The sequence below is a fragment of the Nothobranchius furzeri genome, chromosome 4 (assembly GCF_043380555.1).
Source record: "Nothobranchius furzeri strain GRZ-AD chromosome 4, NfurGRZ-RIMD1, whole genome shotgun sequence".
Taxonomy (NCBI): Eukaryota; Metazoa; Chordata; class Actinopteri; order Cyprinodontiformes; family Nothobranchiidae; genus Nothobranchius; species Nothobranchius furzeri.
Window position 1 is genome coordinate 13,687,552 of NC_091744.1, and position 27,256 is coordinate 13,714,807.

The window sequence follows — 27,256 nt, forward strand, 5'->3', positions numbered from 1 at the left end:
TGAAAGAAAATTAAGATTAAGAGGTATTGGGGAGATTGAATCTAGGAGCTCTTCCAAGTGTTGTCTGGCTGGGAGCTGTGTGCATGAGAGTGTGTGGGTAGAGGTAGACCTGGATGTAGTACAGCAGGCCCACCCTATGACTGAGTGTGGATTTTTCGGAGTCTTTGCAGCCTCCTCTTTGAGTTTATCTTTGAACAAATTGGCCAACCATCTCCACAGAAATGTCCAGATGTAGAGGGAGAGCAGCAGCATGTCTGGGCTCTTAGCATAATGTTCTGATGATGTCATCTTCTCATCCCTCTTTGTTTTCTCCAGCCCAAACACTCTTTTTCCCCCCTTCTCTTTAAACACACCATCCTACTTCCTCCTCAGAAATGGTACACGAGCATGATGCTGCAGTCCGTCGCTGTGGTATTTGCATTCTGCGAGAGCAATCATTGGGCCAGCAAGTGCAAGTGTCAAACCTGACACGTTTCTGTCCTTATCTGCAGCTGCGTGCTCGCCCGAAGGGCTGAAGGTCAGGGCCAGTGCACTGACGACAATGGTTTCTTTATTTTCTGCTCACACACGCGGTGGCCTGCATGAGGGAGGGAGGAGGCGTGTTTCTGCTTAAGCTGGATATATGGCCTCAAATCTATATTGCGATATAATCTGAAGCATGTGCGGTAACGATATATATTGCGATATATTTTTTCCTCTGTTTATATATGTCAAAATGACATGCTTTTAAACATCCTCATGTGGCAAATATATGCCACTTGAGGCATATAGGCCTCCTCCTCCGCCCACTCCGTGCTTGCAGTCACTGCCATTCTGTTGCCCCAATGTCAGCAGGGTGCACATCTTAGTGACGTCATGTGTCATCGCGATATCGCGGTATTGCGATATAACCAAAAACACTATCATTACCCAATTTTATATCATTTCTACCTTGTATCGTTTATATTGCCCACCCCTAGTCTGATTAAATATATTGTTTAATTTCCAAAAGGAATTTGGCTTTGCTTCATATGTGTGCAACAGTAAAAATATAAATGTTCTAGAGCACTTTTCTCCAAAGTTACAAAAACTGTTACTGTTATTGTGATGTATCGAAATTTAAATCATTTGATAAAACAATTCCAGTTGGCTACAGGATTCTTGCATCTAATTCATCAAAATGAGCAGTTTCCTTTAAAATGTAGGCTTAAATGTGTGTTTAGGTTTATAAAAAGAAACTCTGCAGTTTCATATGTTTTTTTATAACACAGCTAAAAGATGATTAAATATAAACTTGAACTAAACTGATAGCATCATTGTTCCTCTGTCTTTTCTCCACGTTGGCTGCAACAACTCTTTTTTGTTATTTACCATGCAGCTTTCCCCTCCATCCCCCGCTACTGTATCCCACACCTACACCTTTCTTATCAAGCTTCTCTTCATTCCAGCCCCTGCATCCCTTTGCACCCATCTTTGAACCTGGTCTTGTGTCTACAGACCAGAGGTCTGTCACTGGGCGTGTGCTTTGATCTCTGACTGGGGAAATGCTTTGAGGAGAGTGGAGTAACGCCAGGGGCCTGGGCTGTGGGGATGGGGTGGCTCTAGTGTCTACCACACCTACAGTAGGAACTACTGCTCCCTTTTTTTTAACTCACAGCTTAGTCGGCGTTGGCAGCATGGTGCATCGGGCCTATTGTGTTGCTCGCACTCAATCTGAGGGTTTGTTAAAACGGTCAGATCACAGGTTTTTACTTTATTTTTCTGATCTCATACTGCATGCACTGTGCTTCCTCTTTCTCCCAGTTTCACAATATCAAATCCAGCTGTGTCCTTTTATTCGTCCACTCCATAAACAAGCATGACTGTCCAGAATGCGCAGACACTTATCATGCAAGTGAGTCAGGCCGATCACTATTAGGGAGGTGCTCATCCTGCACTGATCTGCTCTTCTGTGATTGTGTCGGTTCAGAGGAGGAATGCTGAAGGCAAAAAAAGTTTTATTCGATTCGACAAAAGCTGAAGTAATCACACGTGTGTGCGTGCGTGCGTGTGTGCGTGTGTGTAATCCAGAGCTCTGGTCAGAACGGCAGCAGATGACAGATTTCCTCACTCACAGCTCGATTGTTTAGACTGCCCGATTCTGAATGTTTAGAGTTCAAACAAATGATTTTCATCGAGGACAACTGTGTAGTAACTCCATCACCTGCAGAAGAGCTCCAGAGAAATGTGGAAAACAGCCGCTCGTTCAAACGGTTTTGTCTCCAGCGCTGATCTGAAGACGATTAAGCCTTACCCCCTCTGGTTGTTTGAAAGATGGTCTCAAACTTTCTTTTTTCCCCCCTCCGTCTTTTCTGTTGTTGACACAGCAAGAAATTTCTTTTCACTTAAAACAGGTGAAAGCAACACGTGGCAGGACCGAGGAGTGCCGCCAAACATCTGAAACTCGTGATGAAGATTTCACACAACAAAAACTCTTAGACACTTCTGATCGTCCACTAGTTTCCCCTTCTGGGCCCAAAGAGCAGTGCGTTTGAAAAGGACTTGATAAATTAGAGAGGCATCAGCTGACTGAGAGTAACTTTCAGTATCTGTCAGCGGTGAAAAGTGTTATTGGGGGATGTTTGCAAACAGCAGAGGCTTCCGCGTGTTGGAAAAGAAGAAAAAAGGAAAATCAGAAAGAGTGGGGTCCCAGGTCTTCACATGAATACATGAAAACACATGCTTCTCTTCTCCTTCTGTTATCCACCGGGGGCTCATGCCCCATTTGGTTCCCATTAGCATAGCTGGGGTCGCTCTGCCCTGTGTCAGAGCCCAGACACACAGCTGCACAGAGGACAGGGACCTCTGGCTCAGGTACTTCAAACAAGAACTGACAAGGAGGATGGGCCGGATCCTGTGGGAATCCCACTGACAAAACACCATTTATTCTGTCTACTACAGTTTTCCTTTATCCAGCAGAGCGACATATAAAATGTAACATGTGCCATTAAACATTGTTTTGTCCCACGTCATCAAAGCTGTTTTAAGTCAGACCTCATGGACAAAATCAAACGAGTAGAGATTAGCACTGGCATGAGGCATTTGCTGCCCTGTTGTTTTATTTTTTATCTTTTTGTGGCATGCTGTGTAAAACTACAAAGGCTTTTCTTTTTGTTTCATATTTGGCATGTTTTATTTGTCACCTGTTTCCAATATGGACATCGAGAAGCCTCCGATCTGTCGGATGGACTCGGGGCCTGCTTTTATGACACGCAGAGCCGCCGCGCCTCCTTCCCTCCACACGTTGGGCGCAGATTTCTGGCAGGAAATTGACAGCGTCTCAGCAGCTAACTCATGGATGAGATAAGATCTTGTGGGTGGACGAGAGGACAAGATACACCCAGTGTTTTACAATGACCCTAAGCAGAGACAAATTTAAATCCGAAGCCGGTGCCGTGCGAGCACGCGGCTCCGCGCACGCGCACACAGGGTTTTCATTTAAACCTCGGCTTTTGCTTAACTCACCAAACAAGAAATGTGGTCTGTGGCTGTGTGTTGAACATGGTAAAGGTTTCAATTAAAGTAGGAGGAACAACACACACCCAGAATCCAGCAGCTGTCTGGGTTGGCTTCGGTCTGTGAGCGGCGCAGAGAGGATTCAGAGGGACTGAGACCGGCAGGGCGACTGGTATTTTAGAAATGTTTTTAGTGGCGTTTGGTTACAGAGTCAGCTTTGAATGAAGACAGGGCAGTAATAGAGTTGTACAGGATATTAGTTTAGGATCGCCGTGACTTCTATTGTTTCATGGTGCTTGTAGAAGCCAAGTGAATGTTGTTGTTAACCTTTACACATGTTGCTCGGTTTAGAGTTGCATGTTAATGCCACACAGCCAAATAGCTGCAAGACACCGCTCTTCATGCCGCTCCTCCCCTCCTGGAGCTGTTCAGTGCATTTGTGCCACTAACAGTGTTTTAATTGAGAGTCCTCTCCAGGCCGACGCTGACTGTCACTGTTTATACAACTGGGCTGGGACAGGGACCGTGAGGCAAGGGAAACATCCACGAAACATCAAGCCTGGAGCTAAACAAAAGCCAGCCGTGAGACACAAACTTGAACCAGATAAGGACAGAGAGCAGCCTGGTCGGGTTGTTGACTGTAGCGGTGACACACCAGCTGTTAGTGAGGGTTGGCTGTTGTCTGGGTCTAATCGCTGTGGGATGTACTTCTCACACAGTTTGTTAGTTATTCACACACACACACACACACACACACACACACACACACACACACACACACACACACACACACACACACACACACACACACACACACACACACAGTTTCTGTCCTTTTCCTTAACATCATGCTCTTTAGCTCTGAGCCAAACAGGAAACGCTGGCGAGACTCTAACTGTGACTAACGTTGAGTATCTGGACCGCTGTCCTCCCACAGCCTGCTGTGACAAATATGTACACGTGTAGCGATGGGTTCTGGATTCCAGCTCGTCCCTCACTGGTCCAGGACCAGACAAACGGGCTAAACCAGGGCCAACCCAGATCCATCACAGTTTGAAGGATCTCAGAGATTTTCTTTGTCTCGTCTCCTCCCCTCGCATCTTTTCTAGCTGTTCTGACGGCCATCTTTGATGCACCCATCAGGCTCCGTTCAGTTTGGAATCTTTTATCTCATGTGATCAACTCTGATCCTGTCACATTCACCCGTACCTCTGACACTTTTCTAACCGAACATGCAGCGATGCACAAATTAACCCTAAAAAGAAAAAAAAAAACAAAAACAAGCACAGCTTGTTCCCTTCTCCTGTTTTCCCATCACTGCATTTTCAGTTTGGGGGGGGGGGGGGGGGGGGTTGTTGCTCCTTTAATGCTTCTTAATGCTGCTGTCTGCTTAATGGGCCAGATATGAGAGGTGCTGCTAGTCGGCACAATAAGTCAGTGATTAGAGGGCGCCTTGTCACAGCAGCAGCCCTGCAGACAGTGGCATGCTCTAATTGCCGTATTAGATGCCCCTTAACTATCTCGTCAGCTGTCAGGGCCCGGCTCGTAAACAGCAGACGTGCTTTTGACATTTCCATTTGTTTATTTCCAATTTCTAAGTTGGGCTGCTGCACAGAGACGTAATTCAAAAGGCCTGTGGAGTGTGTCATCACAGTGCTAAATCCATTACATGTAGTTTAAAATGCAGTTCTGGAAGAAGAACGAAAAATACAAACTTGTGGAATGAAGATAAAAATTGTAACGGAAATTTAAAAGATGGATAAATGATTTTTAGTGCATATGATCTGTTATTGTTCCTTATTTCCTGCATGCTCTACCAAAAGCATGCCTTTTACATCTGAATGGGTCAATTATATCTATTCATTTTCTGGGTTTGTCTTAGTTGATGTTTTCATGATTTAGGTTGTAGAAAAAGTGTTTCCTTCCTCGTCAGGTGGGTATTTATATGCAATAAAAAAAAACACTTTTAAAGATACATAAATTTGACCAAGTCTCATTCATTAATCTCTTCTTTGTGTTAATTCAATGACGGTACAAATCATCCCTTTGAGAAAAACCCAGATATAGATGAACTCCCCGGGGGAAAAACACCTTGGTTTCATGTTTCTGACTGATCTTTGAGTTCTCTTCAGAACGGAGGCCTTTCTTAGCCTTATAGTCAAATCTGACATTTTTTACCCATTGGTGCACCTTTAGTCCATGTTTGAGGTAAGGACTGCCAAACTCATGTCTAGTACGCGGTCCTGGATTACAGCTCAGTGCACGTCGCCGTGCGCTCTATCTGACACACGCCGTGTAATCCTTGCACGTTGAGAGGATTGCTGCAGCCGCACCTGGAGAGCTTAAAAATGGTGTAAATTCAAATAATCTCTGCCTCAGTGTCTCGTTTGGTGTCAGACTGTGAGGTGACACAGTTTAGAAGTGGTGTAATTTTGTCTTTAATCTTGGATTAGCTCATGTTCACTTTGATACCTCCAGTAACTAATCTGGTTAGCAACATCACAGGGAAGGCAAGGTGGGGATTCTGGTGGATTGTAAGGTCTTTCAGTAGATTATGTGTTTTATTGGTTGAGTTACATGGATGGAGGTTAAATCCAGAGACCAGGTGAATGTTGTAGGTAAACACCTGAACGTGCACCTGAGTTTGTGCACACGCAGCAAAGAGCAGAAGCATTCTCTGCTTGCTGCATTGATCTTAGTTTGGTGACACAGGGCTGATCTGGTTCTGGGGAAACGCTGATTGTGTCTGATGTTGGGAAATACAGGATGCTGCTGCAGACATGGACTCCGACCTATGACCCCTCTGTCTGTGCCACATAACTGTCACACCAGTGCTTTGTAGGGGAAACAGAGAGAAGCAGAGATAATATTCTCTTCAGACCATAAATTCATGAAATGTTATGAGCCGATAAGTGAAGCTTTAGTAGTAGACGCAAGGAGGCCTCAGATAATCCAACTGGCTCATCATATTTAGATTATTTTTACTTTTCTGAAGAAAAAAAAAGATATCCTAATTTTTCCATCATGTCAGGAAAGAAACATTCTCATATTTAGCTGCAGATTGAAAATGTAAATCATTTTATTTTATAAATCTATTTTCATAATTTACAAATCAGACGTAACATTCATATTTTTTCTAACTCTTCACTTTCTAACCATTCTTCTCACTCTTCCACCTCCAAACTTAGACTTTACAGCTTGCAGCTGCTGCTCCAGTAGTGCAGGATCTGCAACACCTTCCCTGTGCTACCAAAGATCTTTTTGTTTTCCAGATCTTTAGCGCAGGTAACATATTTTTTTAAAGTAAACTCCTGTAGATTACGCTTAACGATGCATCTCCACAGCCTAACCCTCAACAGGCAGCGTATACGTGCGGTACCGATTCGCCCCGCGTCGTGTCTGGTCACTTAACCTCTCACTACTAAAAGCTTTCCGAGGTCAGACAAAGTGCAGCCCTCGTGTTGAGTAGCGGACCCTCAGTCAAAGCAAGTTACAGGCCTGTGTTGGTGGATATTACACGTGAAAATGAACAGGAACATTAGTAGAATAAGATGTAAACCTGGTGTTTTCTGTTACATTGAAGGTATTTTATTTCTATTCCTCTGCTTCTCCTTTGCGCTCCTTACCCTTGAGACTGACTGAGCAGGTTTTAACGGTGATTTCTGTGTGGCTGTATCTGTTTCAGGCCATTCGCTGCACACTGGTGAACTGCACGTGTGAGTGTTTCCAGCCTGGAAAGATCCACCTTCGAACATGTGACCAGTGCAAACACGGCTGGGTGGCTCACGGTAAGAGAACAAGTTCATACAATAGCTGTGTGTGAGAATAGTACCAACGTTTCTGAACCAAAGCTGATTCAAGCTGCTTGTTTTTGCTGCAGAAGAAAGAAAAAGGTCCTGACCTACATATGCATAAAATGCTCTGTATGAAAAATTATCATAGAAGCCAGAAGCATGCTATCTCATCATGCAAATGTATTTTTCCCCTCTGTGGTTAAATTGATTAAGTGTAATAAAAGTTTTATTATCTTTGAAGGAACTTTGCAACTTTTTTGTTTCCTTTTTATGCTTTTGTGAAAACAGGGAAAACACATTTATAAGAGTGATAGAAAACCCAAAGACCACACCTTGTGAGGTTTTAATGAGAGAGAGAGAGAGAGAGAGAGAGAGAGAGAGAGAGAGAGAGAGAGAGAGAGAGAGAGAGAGAGAGAGAGAGAGAGAGAGAGAGAGAACAAAGAGAAAAAGGATAAAGGAAAACACCTGTTTGGCTCGCGTCTGCACCGGAGTGGGCCACGGGCCCTCCAGCGAATCGCGCAGGACCCCGTTGACTATTTTTTAATCTCTCCCTCTGAACTGTCAGGCTCACATCTCCTCGCTCTCCCACTTTTCATTTCATGTCGGCATTGGCAGGGACTCTGACAAGTAGTTCTTCATATTTTATTATGTTCGTGTCTGGCTGCACCGCGTTGTCAGGCAAAGCTCTCATCAGTAGGGAAGGAAAAAAAACCGGCCGTCCCAGGATCAGAGAGAGACCCAACCAGGTGTCACCCAGACAGGCCAGGAGAGAGGGGGAGGAAGAGGAGGGAGGTTGTGGAATGTAGGGAGGCAGGAAAGAAAGAGGGACTGAGACTAAAAAGGAGTGTCAACAGGTGTCGCACAGATCGTCAGGAAAAGAGACGTGGTAAGTAAGAGTAACTCCCGGCAGAGAAGGAACCACCTGATCTCTACTTTCTAAGATTCCTTTAGTCTTTATACGTTAGATGCACACCCTAAACCAAAGTTTCTATCCCAAAACAAGTCATCCAAACAATATTTTTTCTAAAAAGTCTGACTTTGAGGTATACCTTTAGACTGAGAAAGTGTGATTTGGTGATCTGTGTGCCTAGTTCTTTCGAAGGAGGATAAATAAATGGTTTTAGAGATAAACGTGAGTAGCTTTGAAAGGGAGGCACACTGACTGCTTGCCCAGCAGAGAATAAAACAGCCTGTGAGCCTGATGTACCGCATGTGTCTAAAAGCTGCAGTGTCCTTCCCACGTTGGGCTCTTCTTAAAACCACTGGAGTATCCACACATGTGAGTAAAAATCTGTCAAAAGTTAACTGGTTTCAAGGTGGAAGGAAGCAAAAAAGTCCAAAGAAGCAAGAGCAGCAGATATTACGTTAAATGGAAAGAATGGCAGATAATCACATCAATGCCATTGTCTCGGATGTGTGGCTATCCGGCTGTGCTGACTGTGCAGCGGTCTGCAAGAGCAGATATGATATTAGAGAGAAATCTGATCGTGGATTTAATGTGCATTATGTTTTCTGTCTCCTCTCACACAGCTCTGGACAAGCTCAGCACCCAGCACCTCTACCACCCGACCCAGGTGGAGATCGTTCAGTCCAATGTCGTGTTCGACATCAGCAGCTTGATGCTGTACGGCACCCAGGCGGTTCCCGTCAGGCTCAAGATCCTCCTGGACCGCCTCTTCTCCGTGCTCAAACAGGAAGAGGTGCTGCATATCCTGCACGGCCTGGGCTGGACCCTCCGAGACTACGTCAGGGGCTACATCCTGCAGGTCAGTGACGGCACGCCAAAGATCGTTGCTCCTTACCGACTCTCTCCATCCTGCTCAGGCTTCGGCGACAATTTTCCATCATTTTTAAAAGTGGGGATTAAGTCCCACACCAGTGATCACTACCAGCTCTCTCTCACTAAGATTACCTACCGATTTCTCCCACATCACAGCTCAGCTAGTTTGAGCTGTATTGATTGTAAAGCACAGCAGTGACAATCTAGGCCACTTCAGTCCCATTGTCCGTCCACTTTCCTCACATTTTCCTTCTGTTACTTTTACTTCGGTTTGCCCCTCTTTGCCTGGCCTGTCAACAGTACTGTGCCCCCCCCATGTTTGAAATAGGAAAGAAAAAACAAAAAGTGAGGAAAAATGTTGCGCCGGCAAACTATAAACCACTGTAACCACTATCCTACCTCCTTCCATTTGTCCCTCCCAGATAATTGCAGTCAGACACGTTTCTCAATCAGCAGTACAACGGTTCCTGGTGTTGAACCCCAAACCCAAGTGTTCCTGAATGAATTAGTTAAGAGGGACTGAACACATGCATGTGGTTAGGCCTCTGTGTGTGTGTGTGTGTGTGTGTGTGTGTGTGTGTGTGTGTGTGTGTGTGTGTGTGTGTGTGTGTGTGTGTGTGTGTGTGTGTGTGTGTGTGTGTGTGTGTGTGTGTGTGTGTGTGTGTGTGTGTGTGTGTGTGTATGTGTGTGTGTGTCTTTGTGCACATATGCTTATCAGCGTTCATATATGGTTTAGTTTTCCAACAGAGTAAGTGGAACAGCATGGTGGATAGAGCCTGGTCTGTGGATGGAAACTGCTTCTGTTGGAAACATGTCTCGGTATAGAATAGAATAGAATAGAATAGAATAGAATAGAATAGAATAGAATAGAATAGAATAGAACAATAACTTTCAAATCTGTAGTTTAATCCTGTATAATTTTGTCCTAATTGCATTTCCATCGACCTGAATGATCTATTAATCTAATTCACTTATTTAATCAAATTGCTTTTAAACATTTTCAATGAATAAACTGCATTTTTAATTAGGAAAATGCAAATAAATCTAACTTCTCTATCCATATATAAGTTCAGTTAAATAAGTTAGTGTGAAAACAGTTTTAATGCACGCCGCCCTTTTGTACTGTGTGACTTTGACTAATCTAATCATTATTTATTTGTGAATTAAATCTTTCATCTTCACACCGAGTAACACATCTGTGCCGGTTGTCTTTACTTGTTGCTGTAAAAGCATTTTATTTTTATATTATTACCATTTTAGGCAAACATTCTAATTGTTTAAAGAGAAAATAACCTGAGGTTTGGTGCATCCGTCATTATGATAAAGGAACTAAAATATGCTTGCCCAAACGATTGACCAATGTCAAACAATTAAAAAGAAAAACGTAAAATCAGCACTAGAAAACATCTTCAGCCATGTTTCCAGAAGCTTCTGTGTTTTTATCAGCTGCTTCTAATCGTCGGCGGGCGGGAGCAGCGTTGCTCAACTGCTCAGCCCCGTGTCACGCTACCGTCTAAATCCTCCAGATCTCAGACGGGCTTCAAAGGGGTCACGGCTGCGGAGAAGCAGCCAGTCACTTAAGGACAGTGAGCAGTCGTACGGCCCTATTAGCTCGTGAGCAGCTATGAAATTTAATCATCTTCCTGAAGCCCCCGAGCAACGCTCCGTGTCAGGGCGTGTGTTCCTCACCGCTAGGCCCCGGTAAATGAGAAATAAAACAAGGAGCAAAGCTCTGCAGATGATGGATAATAAGTTGTCTTTTTAATACCGATGTCAAGGGACATTCCTGGTGATAAAGTAGCAGTCCAGCGTTTAAATGCTGGTTTTAAACTAAACCTGATCAGACCACCAGAGTAAAGTGGTTATTGTTGCTTTATGTCAGGTAAACAGCAAAATCAGATCCTCTACTCTTCCTGAACTATGTGTGGATGAAGCTTCTTGTTCATTAGACATTAGGACTCTAATAGGCGTGCTGTGATTATGCATTTTATTTTTCATTTTTTAGGTTTTGTCTTTGCTTATTTTTGTAGCAAAGGAAAAAAGGAAACTGATTACATTCGTTAGCGTACTAAAACGTCTCCAAAAGACACGAGCGTTTAGCTAAAAACTCGTTTTCGGGTTCCTTTTAGCTTTTTTAAGTGAGCCACCTCAAAGCTGATGCAACAATACCTTTCTTATAGCCTACAAATCCATAACTCATTGACGTCACTCAGGTGGAAATCATGAAGAGAAGCTACGTGTTTGTGTGCTGGATGGCCCAGATCAAACTGACCTGAGCTCTGCACGGTGAGCGTCTCTCGGTACACGCCGTGCGTGAGTGAGCCAAACTCCTACGTGCCGCACTTTCAGCACACACTGATGTAAAAGAAGTGTTGCTCATTCACGTCAACATCAGCCGAGGACATTTCTACTCACACTTACGTTGCTGTGATCACAAAGCAGCTAGATTTTTATGTTAAAGGCTCAGTCACAGAACAAATTAAAAAGTGAAAGTGATAGACTCATTAGATGCTAAGCCAGAAATTTCAGCCATTATTTGTTATAATTGTGATGATTATGGCTTACAGCTTATGAAAACCCTACAATCAGAATCTCAGATCATTAGAACATTGCGAAAGTTTCAATATTCTAGACTCAACGTGTCAAACTCTAATCAGCTAATGAATCCAAAAAACCTGCAAATGGTTGCTGAGCCTTTAGTTGGTCTCTCAGTCTAACACAAATTACTGAAATTAATGGACTTTTGCATCTTATTCTCATTTTTCCAGTTTCACCTTTAAATTTCAATTTAATAGCTCTTCTAATTCTAATTTATATATTTGAATATATAAATATATATATATATATATATATATATATATATATATAAACACACACACACAAGTACAATCTAACTTGTTAATGTCCATGTTTTTGCATATATATATAATTTAAATCGCTGTGACAGAGAACAGAACAGTTTTTCTCTAACAGTTTGTAACTTTTTTTTATCCATTTTCCAGCCAGCTCAAGGTTTTATTCTGAAAATCCACAACAATATTTAAGGAAGGTGCAGTTGTGAGATACAGCACAGTGCTGTAATCACATTAAAAAATGAGTTTTATTGATAATTCACCTTTGATTAAACTTATTTAACAAAGGTTGAAGGAACAATCTGTTTTTCTAAGAAAAAATAATCCAAAAAACTAATTAGTCTCAATTAAATAACCAGCTGAAAACACGTTCTTCTCACTGTGATCCTTTTTACCACGCTTTAGTGTTTTTAAGTGGAACTACTTTTCTAGAGGGTATAAATGAAAAGAAAGTTTTTCCTGTTTTTCAATTAGTGTCACTAATTTATGCATAATTCATTAATTTTACAAGATACTGAAATATTGTTTTTTAACTAAAACACTTGATGAATTTGAGGCTTTAGGTGCATTTTGCAGCTTTGGAGAAAACCAATGCAGCCGTGATGGTTCTGGTTGTAGACTCCTGATCCAGAGAACATGGTCACTGTTAAAACAGCACAAATAAGGATACAGTCAGTTGTAAAGGAGCTACAGTCTAACTAGTTGCTCATGCATGTAAGGTGGTGAACAGGGAGATGTGTTATGCTGTAATCTGAACTTTAAACACTGATTTGTAAAACCTGACACAGCTGACTGGGGGTTGTGTGGTTTTCTCATGTTCCTCTGACTTCAAGTTCAATCCAAGATAATACGTGAACCCAAAACATGTCCATTCACTGCCTCTCCCTTTGTTCTGGTGGTACTTCACCTTCACCACTCCTCACCCTCTTCTCCCTCCCTATCTTTCTCCTCTGCCAGGGACCATTTTTCCACACAGGCCCACGGCCAAAAGGCACCAGATCCTCTCATACCGCCTGACCCCCGAGCTTGTCACCGCTCACGTCTCTCTGCTCCACTCAGACAGATGGAATTGCGATCAAACTGAGCCTCTTGGTCTCAGCTTCTGTCTCCCACACTCGACACCGTCTATTTTGTCTATTGGAGTGAGGTGGGGGTGGGGGGTGAGTGGGAAGCCAACATGTGGGCTGTAGTCCAGACTTTTCCTGAGCGACATTCTCTGTAATGTTCTGTCCTTGTAGAACATTGGGCTGCCTCTCTTTTATGAGATTTGGTTTTTTCGACTCCACGCGGCTTCCAGGAGGCCCAGATGGAACCGCTAACAGCCCCCACCGCCGCCACGCAACCACACACGCACATACTGTACACACACAAACAGCCCGAAACCCTAATTGCGCACACAGTTGCAGGAATGCTTATTCAAGACACACACACACACACACACACACACACACACACTCACCCAACAGCTCGTCGTCGTGGGCTGTGAGTGGCAGATGGCCCTGCATGGGGATGTGTTTTCAGTTAATACCAAATGAAAGTCTTTGTTTATTCCTTATTTATCTGCTTTTTGGCGCCCCAGCCCTGCTGGTGGAAGGTGGGGTTTTAGGGGAGTTTAGGGGCTGCAGCTAGTTTCCTTTTTTATTGTTTCTCATGTTTTACACGTGTAGAACATTGGATGTAATTGCCAGGATTAGAGTACAAGCGTGTTTGTGGATGACAGGAAACCATTTCCAGTTGCAGGTATGGCCTCAGTAAAGGTGGAATCTGGCATCCTCTATGGCGACTCAGACGGGCATTTATTGAGTTAGAGTCACGTTTCAAAATTTTTGTCATCCTTTTTTTTCTTTTTCCTGCTCTCATTTTCTTGCATTTACTGTTCATCACTTTGTCCGTTGCGAAGGTCGCCATTTGTCTCGATCCTCGTCTGAGAAACTTCCATTTTAGGTAGTCAGACTCTGTGCTACAGCATTTTTGGACACCCCCCTCCAATCTCCTCGGTACGGCACACTTGTAACCCCCTATTTTCCTTCTGTCCTCCTTTCCTCCCTCTCCGCCCTCCATCACCTTCCCTCTCTCAGAACCTGTTTTCTGTTATCACTACTTAATGCCTCACCCTGGGAGATGGACGGGGGGAGAGAGAGCGTTCTCCTGAGGTGGAAATTCTTATGTTCATATGGTTATGATTTGGTAGGGAGGTCAGACTCGATTTTTGCTGGAAGGCTTACGGTTGGCTCTGCGCTGGCCGTGCTGGGCTCCAAACACTTCAAAGACAGCCGGTGTACTTAATCAAGGTGAATCTCACCCCCTCTCCATGGACACACTCACTCACACACACACACACACACACACACATACACACACACACACACACACACACACACACACACACACACACACACACACACACACACACACACACATTGCTGTCCTCTCCTGAGATTTTGTGGTAATCTTTTTCCTTTTTATTCTCTAAACCTTTACCTCTTTCTAAGATAGAGGTGAACCAATGTGATTAGAAATAAGGATACACACAGAGAAGATCAGAACACAACTATTAGAAACCCATGATTTGATAAATGCATTAATGGCTATCATTAATACCCAGTTGCAATCATTATTAACCCTTTTTATCAACCAGAACTTATGAGATGTTAGCAGACACCATGACCCTCTTGAATGTCACTTCTCTAACAGCTGGCAAAGCTCCTTACACAAGTCCTAAGCACGCCAAATCCTCCGTCCCTCTCTCTCCAATCCTGAACCCAAGCCTCAAATGAATTCAAGCTGCAGAAGCAAGGTTACGGGCAGGTTAGATCGTATGCAGGAATTTGAGAAATAATTCTCTTTATATTGGATTTGGAAGGCAGTGTGAATTCTGCCGTAGTTTCAACAAGGCCTCACAGGCTCAAAAAATGAGACCAAAAATTGAGACAAAAATAATATAACTAAAATATGAAGCTTGAGAAAAACTCCTTTTAACTACCTTTTTCATTTTTAGAAACTAATTTATGTCAGTCTGGATGACTTTGTATATTTCGGCTGTTTTAATCTTCTTATTTGTCTTTTCTTACATTTGAATTCTCATTTCTTAAATATCAAAAACACACAAACAGCAATACTATGCTAAAATAAAAGTATTTTAATTGAACAGACTGGCTTCTTTACTTAGGAGGTTTCCAAAGTAAAGAAAAATAATAACAAGGTTATAGGTAAACCCACAAAGGCATTATTGTAACCTTCAATCATTAAAAACAACTAATAAAAAAAACATTGTGTTTCCAGAACAATGTAGCATAAGGGAAGCAAATATACTAATGTTCCTAAGAAATTGCACAATTTATGAACGCATACTGAATACTGCAATGATGTTATTGTGTGATGCCAGTGCCATAATAATAATGCCAGTATAGTATAGTATAGTATAGTATAGTATAGTATAACATAACATTACATAACATGGTATAGTATAATGTAGCATAGCGTAATGTATTATAGTATAGTGTAACATAACACAGTATAGTATAGTATAATACAATACAGTAAACTATAACATAGAATATTATAGTATAGTATTGTATACCATAATAGAGCATAGTATAATATAGTATAGCATAGCAAAATGTATTATTGAATAGTATAGCATAGCATAACATAGCATAGCATAGCATAGCTACATAGCGTAGCAAATGCATAGCACAGTGGTTCTCAAAAAGCGTCTCCCAGGGATGACGGGTGAACGGGAGGTGTGCTGTCACATAGAGGGCTGGTGTAATGAACAGCCATCAGCGCTAAGTAAGTACATTTATTTGTTTAGCATAGCAGTTGGTATTGTGTATTAAACTGCATGGAATGACATTATGTTTATGTTTATGTATTTAGCAGACGCTTTTGTCCAAAGCGACTTACAAGTGATAATCGGCATGTTGCCCTTGAGGCTAACGACAACAATAACAACAACAACTTGACATCAATAATGGAGAGGAGGGAACAAAGGAGTGGACGGTAGAGGGGAGAACGGGTGCAGGGAGGGTGCTAGTTTAGAAGATGCTCTCTGAAGAGCAGGGTCTTCCGGAGTTTCTTGAAAGTCGAAAAGGAAGCCGCTGTTCTGGTAGTGCTTGGAAGGTCATTCCACATTTGTGGAACGATGCATGAGAAGAGTCTGGATTGTCCTGAGCGTGGTGTAGACACTGCTAGCCGACGATCCTGTGATGACCGGAGCGGCCGGCCCGATACGTAAGCCTTTGCAAGAGGATTCAGGTAGATGGGAGCCGTACCATCTCTGACACATTATTTAATATCTTTACAAACCACGCTCTGTTTTATGATAATAACTTAAAATCGCATTATTTGAATTGTTTTGACGACTAGGCGTTTTGTGGTCTAGCACAATGGATATTCTCAAGAAACATTCACAAATCCTTTGAAAAGTCACTAATGTGGCCAAATGTTACTATAATAGTAATTTAACCTAAGATGGTGACTCAGTGTAATAAATGTTGATCCTTTTCAGGGATTATTTTAGTAAAATCTGATTGGAGGGTTCAGGTGCTTAGCAGGACAAACATAGGGAGGAAAAACAATACGTCTAACATACATGATCAGGTTTTAGAAGCTCCCGTAGAATCTCAGGAGGGGTTTTTATCACTCAGCTCTGCTACACACTCAGAGGGAGTGCCATCTTCTTACCCGTTTCCCTCACAAAGCTCCATGATAAGGCCAACTTCAAAGTCATGCAACCAATCTTGCAGCTTTATCCAAGGTGCTGGTTTGATTCCCTGGCTAGTCTCTTCCCATGGCCCCCACCTTACACCCCAGCACACACAAAACCCACTTTCATTCTCTGTCTGAGAAAAGTAGTGACTACCCCTGTCCATTACTTAATGAGCCACCAATGCCTTTTTTCCTTTTCTGCTCTCCCAGTTAGAATGCCATTAACAGGAATATTCCAAGTATATTAATGGAAAATCCTGAACACCAGCTCCATGTGATAGGCCTTACTCAGATCAGTATTTATCTCAACATTCGCCTTTCTCTTTTTACCAAGTGTCCCAGGATTCATCTCACAGCAGGTCCTGGCTGCAGCCAGAGCCGCCCAAGAGAAGCTTCCATAGTCTTCCTGCACCCTGATTGAAACCGAGGATCTGCCAGCCTGTTATTAGGGATTTTATTTACCTCAGCTGGGTTCTAGCCTCTTTACTTTTCTGAGGCCCCTGTTATAATTACCTCCTCAAACAGAATCCCTCTTTTGCTGTCAGCACTCCTTGCTTCATACATCCTTTTCATAAGTTATAATATCCTGTCTTGCCATCGCGAAGAGGAGGAAATAACTTCTGAATTCTGAAGTAGCTTTTCAGCTGAGGGAGAGGTGAGGGTGGGTTGTTGTTGCAAAGGGAAATTGAATTTTACTTCAAGGTCAGCGACACTAATGACGATGTGGGAAGGTGTTGATCTCATGTAGCACTAGTTTGTCCAGCAGCACCCCACTGTATCGATCCGCACAAGAGACTCTAGTCCTGCATCGATTGTCATACTGAATTGTTTAAGAGCGCTGTGGAGGTTATACTGGTGCAGTGATTTAGGAGTGTTGGCACTCTAGCATCAGAGACAGACGTATGTTTCACTAAATAAATAAAGAAAATGAAGCAACACAGAACATTAATGTCTAGATTGGTCTCTTTCTTGTCATAAGATGGCAAATTAAATACAAATATTTTTAAACAGAGAGGAGGAGAATGTAAACCAATCACATTCATCTAGCTAGTGTTGGTATACAGCATGGTTAGTTATGGGTTGGTGCCCTACGGTGTGAGTGAATGTGTGTCACTTCCCACACAAATGGAAACATTTAGACACCTAAGTATGTCCTGAGGTGAGAGCTGTAGAAGCTCTCACCCATAAAGTAGCGGGGAGGCAGCTTGTGGAGGAAATGAGCTAGGCAAACTGGTGGAGAGCGAGAGGAGGGTGACACACACAGGAGGACCTCACACAGTCGTACTCTGGCCGGCAGAACCACACACCGGTGGTGCTTTTCTCTATGTCCATCACCAACTCATTTTTCACCAATGGTTCCAGCTGTGTTTGACTTCCTCTGTTCCTTTACTCGATGCTGCAGTGTCACTGGTAAATAGGACACAGCCCGTTCTGTGCTGTACCTCCACGGATGTTGTGCAGAGCTGGCTGCAAAGCAAACTGACCCCATCGTGAACCAACACTAGTGCTGAAACACCTGTGGAGCACCACTGGTGCACATAAAATGAACGTGTTGCAGAAATATAAAGGAGGATTCAGTGTTTACATTCAAATTAGGAATTTTCAGGCATCTTTCAGGGTTTGTGCTTCTCCATCTTTTTTCCTCAATTTTATTTTAGCCATGTCCCAGTACCTTCCACACTTGCACCTCTCATTTCCACAGTCCCATCCAGTGGTGCGAGTGCAGAGGGTGTCCCGATTCTCAAATGTGGACTTTGGTCACGCCACTTTTGCATCTTTGATCCGCATTTTGGCAAAGGGTATAACCTAACCCTACCGTACCATACCATACCATACCATACCATGCCATACCACACCATGCCATACCATACCACACCATACCACACCATACCATACCATACCACACCATACCATACCATACCATACCATACCATACCACACCACACCACACCACACCACACCATACCACACCATACCATACCATGTTATACTATACTATACTATACTATACTATACTATACTATGTTATACTATACTATACCATACCATAACATACCATACTATACTATACTATACTATACTATACTATACTATACTATACTATACTATACTATACTATACTATACTATATTATACTATACTATACTATACTATACTATACTATACTATACTATACTATACTATACTATACCCTTCCATGGTAAATGGTGTAAGTCCTGTATTTGTATAGCACCTTCTGATTACTGGACAACCCGCTCTATCTCCTGAGCTACTACCATCCCTATCATATCGTATCGTATCATATTATGTCATGTCATATCATATTACACCATATCACACCATACCATACCATAAAATACGACATAACACCATACCATAGTGAGGCTAAGTTGGCCAGAAGGGATTTGAGGGCCAAAGCGGCACGTAAAGCTGGGGACACACTAAAATGCTAACAGCAGATTTCTGTATGATGACAGAAAAACTGGAATCCATGAAGATTTGTGCCAGTTCCGGCCAAAATGCAGCCAGCTGCAGTCCGGATCACGGACCAAGGACCAATATTGGCCCACCTGGAATTTCACCTAAAACCAAGAAAATTTTGTCTAGTGTGTCCTAAACGTAAAACAAAAAGTTTGAAGGATCTAAGAAACTCCAAAAGTCAAATTTCAACATAGGTCAGCCTGCTCCTAATGGTAATTAGTATTAGCATCCAGTGCAGGCTTAAATAATTTTTTATTTGCTTTTATCCTCAACTATGCCAATATACAATCAGTGCTTTAAGTGGTGGGCAAACAGAATCAATTCATCCAGTTTTACACAGATGAGTGCAGAAAACGAGGCGTGAAGCAGCTGCTCTCTGTGTTTGGAGTAGCTAATTAGGAGCTCATTACAAAGCTCCTCAGCATGGCACTACCCTGATTGTTTATTTGAATTTCACTAAGGTGAAGCAGAGTGAGGGCGGTATAGAGAGAGGAAAAAGAGAAGGGGACTAATAGTTGTAATAAATGGATAATAAATGGATACCCAACAAGAAGATGCACACACACACACACACACACACACACACACACACGCACGCACGCACGCACGCACGCACGCACGCACGCACACACACACACACACACACACACACACACACACACACACACACACACACACACACACACACACACACAGCTTGGTAAATGCCAGCCCTTGGGCTGCCTACAAAACTGCTCTTGTAAAAGTGAGGAAAAAATACACATCTCTACCAGCACCAAGCATATGCTTGGCTCCAGTCTCTTAAAGACTGTCTTATTAAATGGGTAAGTGGCTGAGTGCTGGACCACCAAGTGAGCAATGCTGTCACTGGCACATTGCTCTATGCGGGCTGAGTGCTGCAGGCTTAGAGACCATATGATACAGGGTCACCAGAAATGATGGTTTAATGCTTGGTGATGCATCAGTTCCCAGTATTCACCATTCAAGTCTGGCAGTGGCCTGTCTTAGATTGCTAAATTGTTCGGTGTAGATAATACTTAGTCTAAGTTTACTTTTGCCTCCCTGCCTTAAATATGTATGTTTGTGTTGGGTGTAGGGATGGGTAACTCATTTGGTACTTTTTAAGGCACAGATCGAATTCCGTGGTACTGACCAAGCACCGATCAATGTGGTTTGAAACTGTGCCTTGTTTCAGTTCCTTTTGCCACTTACACACATGTGTTCAGTACCTGATTTCCCAAGATTGACAGCAGCGCATGCGCAAGAGCGTAATGTCATCGTCGCTGAGGGCGAGATGTAAACAGAGCAAGCAGCATGGTAGATAGAGCACACTCTCAAGTTTGGGTCTATTTCACTAAATACGATGGGTGATTGGGTGATGATAACAACACTGACAACGTCCTAAGTGAGTTATCATTGTCTTAATTTGCTCCACCAGGTAAATAAACTGTTTAAAATAACATTAGCTTGATACTTTAGCTTCCAGTGCTGTCAGCCAATGGTGCGTTCGCTTCCTCCTCGGAACTCAAAAATCCAGAATTCGTGACCCGAATCCGGATAAGCGGATGAAAATGGATGGATGGATGGATGGATGGTCTCCTCCTACTTAATTAATTATTAAACACTCAGAAGTATGAAAATTGGTACCAACAAATGACCTTTAGGGTAAAAAAAACGTAACCCTAACCTCCAGCAAAACGACAAGCACATCAGACTCCCTTTCATCGTAAATGTGTAAAACAACATTCATGGATGACAAAAGTTCTGTAACCGCTTGTCAAAAATCAGTAAATGTGCCTTTTCCTCACAGGCTCAGGTAGAAGGAAACATGGCATTCAATATGGCATCACCCAATGACTTAGACCTGCTCCCATGTATTTTAGACCCACTTTTTATGGTCAAGTGTTAAAAGGCCACCAATATTTTTCAACAACTGGGCATCATGTTAACTTTCAATAACATTTCAATGGATATTTCTAGAGGTTGATGGTAAAAACCACTCATTGTCACTTTAGTCACAAGGCCTCACTCTCATATTCCACAACTTTTCTCAACACCTTTCATCTCAGCCTGGTCACAGAGACATTGCAGGTGCTTGGAAACAATCTGGGTGTCATCTCCATTTAGTTTCTCTGAATCAGAAAGTAAATAAAAAGTTGAGAAAACTTTAAAAGAGAATGGTAATCAAACTGCGACTAAAATACGAATCAATTAGTAATGACTAGAGACAAATTTAAGACTTTGAGACTAAATAGTGATGTGAAAATTTCCAGTACTGTTATTTGTAAGCATATCTTTGTAGCAAAAATGTGATTTAGATTACCAAAAAAGAAAAAAATCACGTTTTCTTGCAATTATTTGCCTCAAGCTCGCTACCAACTGCCCTCGCTCCTTTGGTTCCATAATGATGAACAGCCAAGAATTACCCCCTCATCTCCAGGATCTAAAGGATCTGTGCCAGCTGTTACTTCAGTGTCAGGCATTGCCTTATCACCACCCTGGTACACGCACACACACACGCACACACACACACACACACACACACACACACACACACACACACACACACACACACACACACACACACACACACACACACACACACACACACACTGTTGTACATGATGATCTGCCCTCCACATAAACAAAGATAAGAGCAGGAACATTCAGCGCAAGGTCTCAAGAGGTACAGAGCTATTACAGGGAGACCAGTCGTGTGGCTGTGTGTGCCCGTGTGTGTGTGTGTGCTCATTCATGTGTGTGTTTACGTAGTTTGCTGCACAGTGGAGCTCCTCGAGCAACATTGTACAGTTTTGTGTACGGCTGCTATTTGCCAGTATTTTGAGCTCTGAGCACCGCTCGTGAATGGAGACAATGGTGGCGTGAGGTGTTAACCTCTTCTCTGATTTCCTGTCAAGGTCTTTGCCACCAGAGTGCAGACCCTGTGATCCGACACTAAAACCACAGCAAGTCTCTGAACAATGTGCCAAAGGGCCTTGACAATTCGACAAAGACTTTGTCAGAGCCATCGGCTCACGCTACGAATTTCATCACACCTTTGTCAAGCAGCGAGGCCTACTTGTGTATGGGGGTGTGCAGTCTACTTCTTGATCCCTGACAAAAATCCAGCCTGTTGAGGTGACACAGTACAAAGCGTTTTCTTACTTTGCCAAGCTGACGAACCTAATTACGGTGGTAAAATTCCTGGGATCAGTCCCAGATCAAGTCTCCTCAACGATGTGAGCTGTACACCTCGTGTCCCCCAGGAAAGGCATATTTCCAGATTCCACTGGCTTCCCAGATTCCCAGGCTAGAAAACGGAACGTGTCACTGAAATTCTCAAAGTTTTGTCTATAGTTACATCAGCTAAATATATACGGCTTGCTGTTTTACTGTGATTAAATCACAATTATGACTCATCTAATACTCAGTTGGGGTTTTGTGACTCCCTATAAAGATCATTTAAAAAAAAATCCTTATTCTACTCAAAGTCAACTTCCTTTTCAGCCCAGTATGATCTATGTGCTAAAAATAGACGCGTTTAGGAGCTATGCACCAGCCTCTCCTCTGTGCTACACTAGGATAAATTCCTCAGCATTATGACCACATCAGTTGTTTCAGCTCTTTGAAATAAATGCTGACTTTTTTTCTCCCTTCCAGTTGTTATCTGAACGTCAGCCCAGTCACCTTCTCCCTTTATGGGCATGTTTTTGCTAATCTTGCTACTGGCCTCTACGTTTTAAGTCAAAACAGGTGTTGCACGAAGAACGCAATCTCATATTAGCGCATGCACTTCGACTCATACTTCTGCAAGATGTTTTCTTTTGCAGAGGCCTTTCTCTGTGCCGTGGGGCCTATATGGCTTATTTCATCTGAGGCAGAGAATCAGAGAAAGGAAACATTGAAGTTATTTTTATAGGGGTGACATTTCATGAATGGCTTGCTGGAGGTTAGATGTTCTTGTTATAGGGCTTGTCAATGTCTGGGAAGCCACAGAGAACTCATGCACTTGCACAAAGCCAATCAAGACGTAAGTCATGTTCCGTGTGAGTCAGCTCATCCTTTTCATCCTCTAAGAGCATGCTAGCTTGTGGGTGAGTACAAATGTCAGCCTGGAAATAAAAGTGATGCAAAGTAAAAATGAATGAACAAAAGTTGCAGCTTTGGTCCTCTTTTTCTCCTTTTGCTTTTTCTTCCATTTTTTTCATCTAAAGATGGAGAGATTAAAGGAAGGCCATGTCTCAGATCTTAAACGATGAGCGGCGCCAAGCTTTGTCCCGTTCCCTCCACGTCATTCCCAGATGCTCTTTGACCCTTTCCATTTATTCCACTTATACACACAAATTAACCCGATTTACAGTCATACGTGTATTTATATTTCACAGATTGTTGTAACTCTATGTGCAGATACCTGTATGTACCACAGGTACGTCATAACGCAGAAGAAGCGCTCCTTTGAGACGCTAGCTTGTCCGTTTATATTGTTCCACGCTAATTCAAGCACAAAGGAAAACAATATTTCAAAATCTGAAAAATGAATAAATGAAAGAAGAGGCAGGCAACGCTGGGCCCATGTGTCTGAGTTTGAGGTTTCCAAGTATGCATCTGGGGAGAGGATCTGGTGGGATGGAGCATGAGTCGGCTTGGAAGCAGTAGAAACGGATGTCACTCTGGAAATTTATATGGAGCAGTTCAGGGAGCAATGGCTGTAAATTGACAAGTAATGCTTGTGAGCAGCACTACCCTTCTGTTTTCCTTTCTCTCATCTTTTATCTTTTTTGTTTTACTTTCTGAGCTGTTACTTTTAACATCTGTGCACTAGCGGAGTCGTTATGGACTAGAGGTATGAAAATGAGCCAGGAGGCTTTGTGGGGAATGTTTTTCCTCTCTTTGCAGACACGGGAGAGAATGACTTGTATTCCCTGTGTGACATGCAGCAGTGACAGACTGATAATGTGAAGTGCATTTGAAGTCTTCAAACAAAAGCAATGCTTTGCTTGGCTGCTTTTGACCCTGGAGCCTCCTGGAGTATGAGATGAAGGTGAACGGTGATACTAAAGCTTACATTTAAAAGTGACTGAAAACAACTCTTTGTGTGAAAGAAAAGTCTGTTCAATACATTTTTTCTTGAAGTTTTACTTTTTAAATTTGCTCTACACACCAGCGAGAGATCAGACCTGTGTCATGGTCTGACTGAGTCAGGTATTCGTTTAAATGTCTCTTATCGGGATCTTAGACTCTAATGGGCCATTCCCATCTGTACCGGGTCGGCCCGGGCCGGGTAGCCCCAGTCGGCCCCTGCCTGGCCCGGTTGCTTCCACACATCCTTGCCTTAAGCCCATGTGGGCTGATTCTACCCACCAATCAGAGGCTTGCTCTAATGGAAGGTGTGAATTTGCTGTCAGCAGTGGGTGTGTTGGACCTGGTCGGCCTGAAGCAGACCCCCTCGAGAAGAGGGCTGAGAATGAGCCTTGGTTGGCCTGGAAAAATACCAGTCCACCCAGATATGTAAACAACCAACACTACCCGGCCCGGGCCGACCCGGTACAGATGGGAATGGCCCATTATTGTCTCTGCGATCACTCCCGTTTAAACAGCAGTTTAACCAAACACACTGAGAAAGGGACGTTGTGCAAATACCATAAGAAGTTAACATGATCCTATAAAAGACACAAACAAGAGCAAAGTGAATAAAGGATCATGAAAAAGGTGGTGCACATTTCCAAACCTCGCTGAAGGTCCCTTAGTCTTTCCCTTTTACTGGTTTTACTCAAGCATTTGTCAGAAATGTGGCTATGAGCACAAAGTGTTCTCTTTAAGTGCAAAATATACAGTTGATTTGTAGAGTCTGAAAAAGGTACTTTTAAAAAAACAGGAAATGTTTCAGGACCTGACACATAATCACAGCCTTTCACCTTGCTCTTTAGGAGATCGCCACATTTTCAACTAACAGAACACAACAGTCCCTTGTTGGTCCAGAAATAGATACAAATCACAAAATTATATTTTTAGTCACTTCTTTAGTGTTCTTTTTACAATACTGGAACATAATAAACATGTTTTGTAAAATCCTAGAAGACATTCAGAAGGCCTGGAGGAAATAAATAAATTCTACATGTCATAAGAGCATAAGAAAAGATTAGTACCCTAAAAAATCTTAATATTTTTGTATTTTGATACAGAATCAATATATAAAATCAGTGTAGAAATATTTTATTGAGAATTGACATTCAAACATTTGCTGTGTGTTTTGTGCGGTGCAATTCTAACTCCAGCTGCTAGGTGGCAGCAGGTGTTACAGCCTTCGTTCTGAGGTCTTGCTAGAATGTCTTGGGTGCATCCGGCCTGAGTTTACAATTCAATCCCGTTTTAAAAATATCGTCTGGTTTTTAGTATTGCAATAAATCGTATAACACACACGCACGCGCACACACACACACACACACACACACACACACACACACACACACACACACACGGTATTGTGATAAAATTTTATCAGCAGATTTTTGCCAGTTCACACCCCTAAAATGCCACAGTAAACACAATGTAAGATAAGTAAAGGCAGCTTCAAATAAAACCCTGAATTAGGGGTATAACGTAAAATATTTGCTAGTAGCCTTTAGTTAGACAAGAAAAAAATATACACTCATAGTTTCTTCAAAATTCATCCCAGACACAATAGCTGATTATTTGTTTTTCTTTTCAGAACGAATATCAGAATCATTCCTTGAAACTCCTTCGTTCTGAGATGATAAATGACTCTGGAGATCCGGGACTACAGTGCCCTCAGCCTGCCCAGACGCTCCTTAGCCATGACATCTGCTCGACCGTGCTTTTTTTTTTCACCCCACCAGCTCTGCCGCTCACCAATTGAGATCAGACAGATGCCAAGACCGCTGTGGCAGCTCTGTTTTGCTATGGGAAACACGCTGTCACATCTGGGCCTTTCAGAGGGAAAGAGATATGAGAGGAGAGATAATGCGAGACAAAAGTGGATAGAAAGATCACTAGGGTGTGGAGACACGAACGCCTTCACAGATGCTCACTTGCGCATGTCACAGGCCGTAACATCAGCGCCGTTGCCACAAGGGGTGATGCCCCTTCAGGGTGACAGCGTGAAAAGAAAGGGAGAATTAGGCTGTAGCACCAACGCAGCATGCTACGTGTTACTTTCCACCCCTACCTTGTCTCTTCCGCTCTCTCCCCCTCTCATTAACCTCAAGTCTGATTGCCCCCAGGACTCCCTCGTGCTAATTAAAGGGGGAAATATGTCTACGACGCTGCTGCACACACACACTATTTTTTGCGCTGCTGACAGAAACGCTGCTGCATCTGTAGGTGTGAGAATGAAAGGCTCGTCTGCTATTGTGTTTCATCTACGCGCTGAACGTGTTGGCAAGCGCACGGTTAACCCCGGCAGGTGACGGCTAGCAGCTCTGTTGATTCCCCCTTTTTTTTCCTCTCTACAGAGACAACCTTCATCTCTGCAGCGCTCACTTTTTTGATTTGAATGTGCTAAATCAAGAAGTGAGCATTTTGTCTCAGCATGACACAATTAAAGATGAGCAGGATATGAAACTGTGAACTTCCCTGTTCTCCCTCTTGTCAGTCACTTAGCCTAATGGGTTAGCACAAACAATGTAATAATCTCTCTTTATCACCAATTCAAAGAGGCAAGTAAAAATGCACACGACTGATGTATTTTACGGTGATTTAATTCATTTTTAAAGACACTTGCCCTGCTGAGATGCACGAAGATGCAGGTGAATGCAACCTTTGTTTTGACACGGATATTTCTGCTAAGACATCTCAATCCCAAAGGTTATTCGTGCTCATGGATTAGGACATTTTCCTCTTTTGTTTCACAAGTTGTTGGGGACGAGTGTGAGCAGACATAAGCATGCTGAGGGAGCCTTACAGCAAACAGCCATTTGTACTTGGATCGGACCTGGGGAGCAACTGGGAGACGGAGACGTGGAAGGGGGTGAAAGACAAGGAGGGCATTTAAAAAAAGGCAGAGTATTTAAGAGCACTTGAGTGCCGGCGTAGATGTAGTCCCTTCTCCCTGTGGACTAAAGCAGGCCCCTCGGCACAGTGGCATGATTTTTCACTTTAGCAAGCAGCACTCCGGACTCCTTCTTCAGTTCACTTCTTTTTCTAGT

The 27,256-nt window shown here is 42.9% G+C and overlaps 1 protein-coding gene across 3 annotated transcripts in view; it reads left to right on the top strand.

Annotated features, from left to right (window-relative positions):
• Window positions 1–27,256, top strand: part of bnc2 (basonuclin zinc finger protein 2) — a 216,919-nt gene that overhangs the window by 158,857 nt on the left and 30,806 nt on the right. For all 3 annotated transcript variants that reach the window (XM_054743680.2, XM_015965154.3, XM_054743681.2), the window contains 2 exons: window positions 7,160–7,262; window positions 8,799–9,034. In XM_054743680.2, the coding sequence (XP_054599655.1) occupies window positions 7,160–7,262; window positions 8,799–9,034 (339 nt within the window). The remainder of the gene's footprint in view (window positions 1–7,159; window positions 7,263–8,798; window positions 9,035–27,256) is intronic.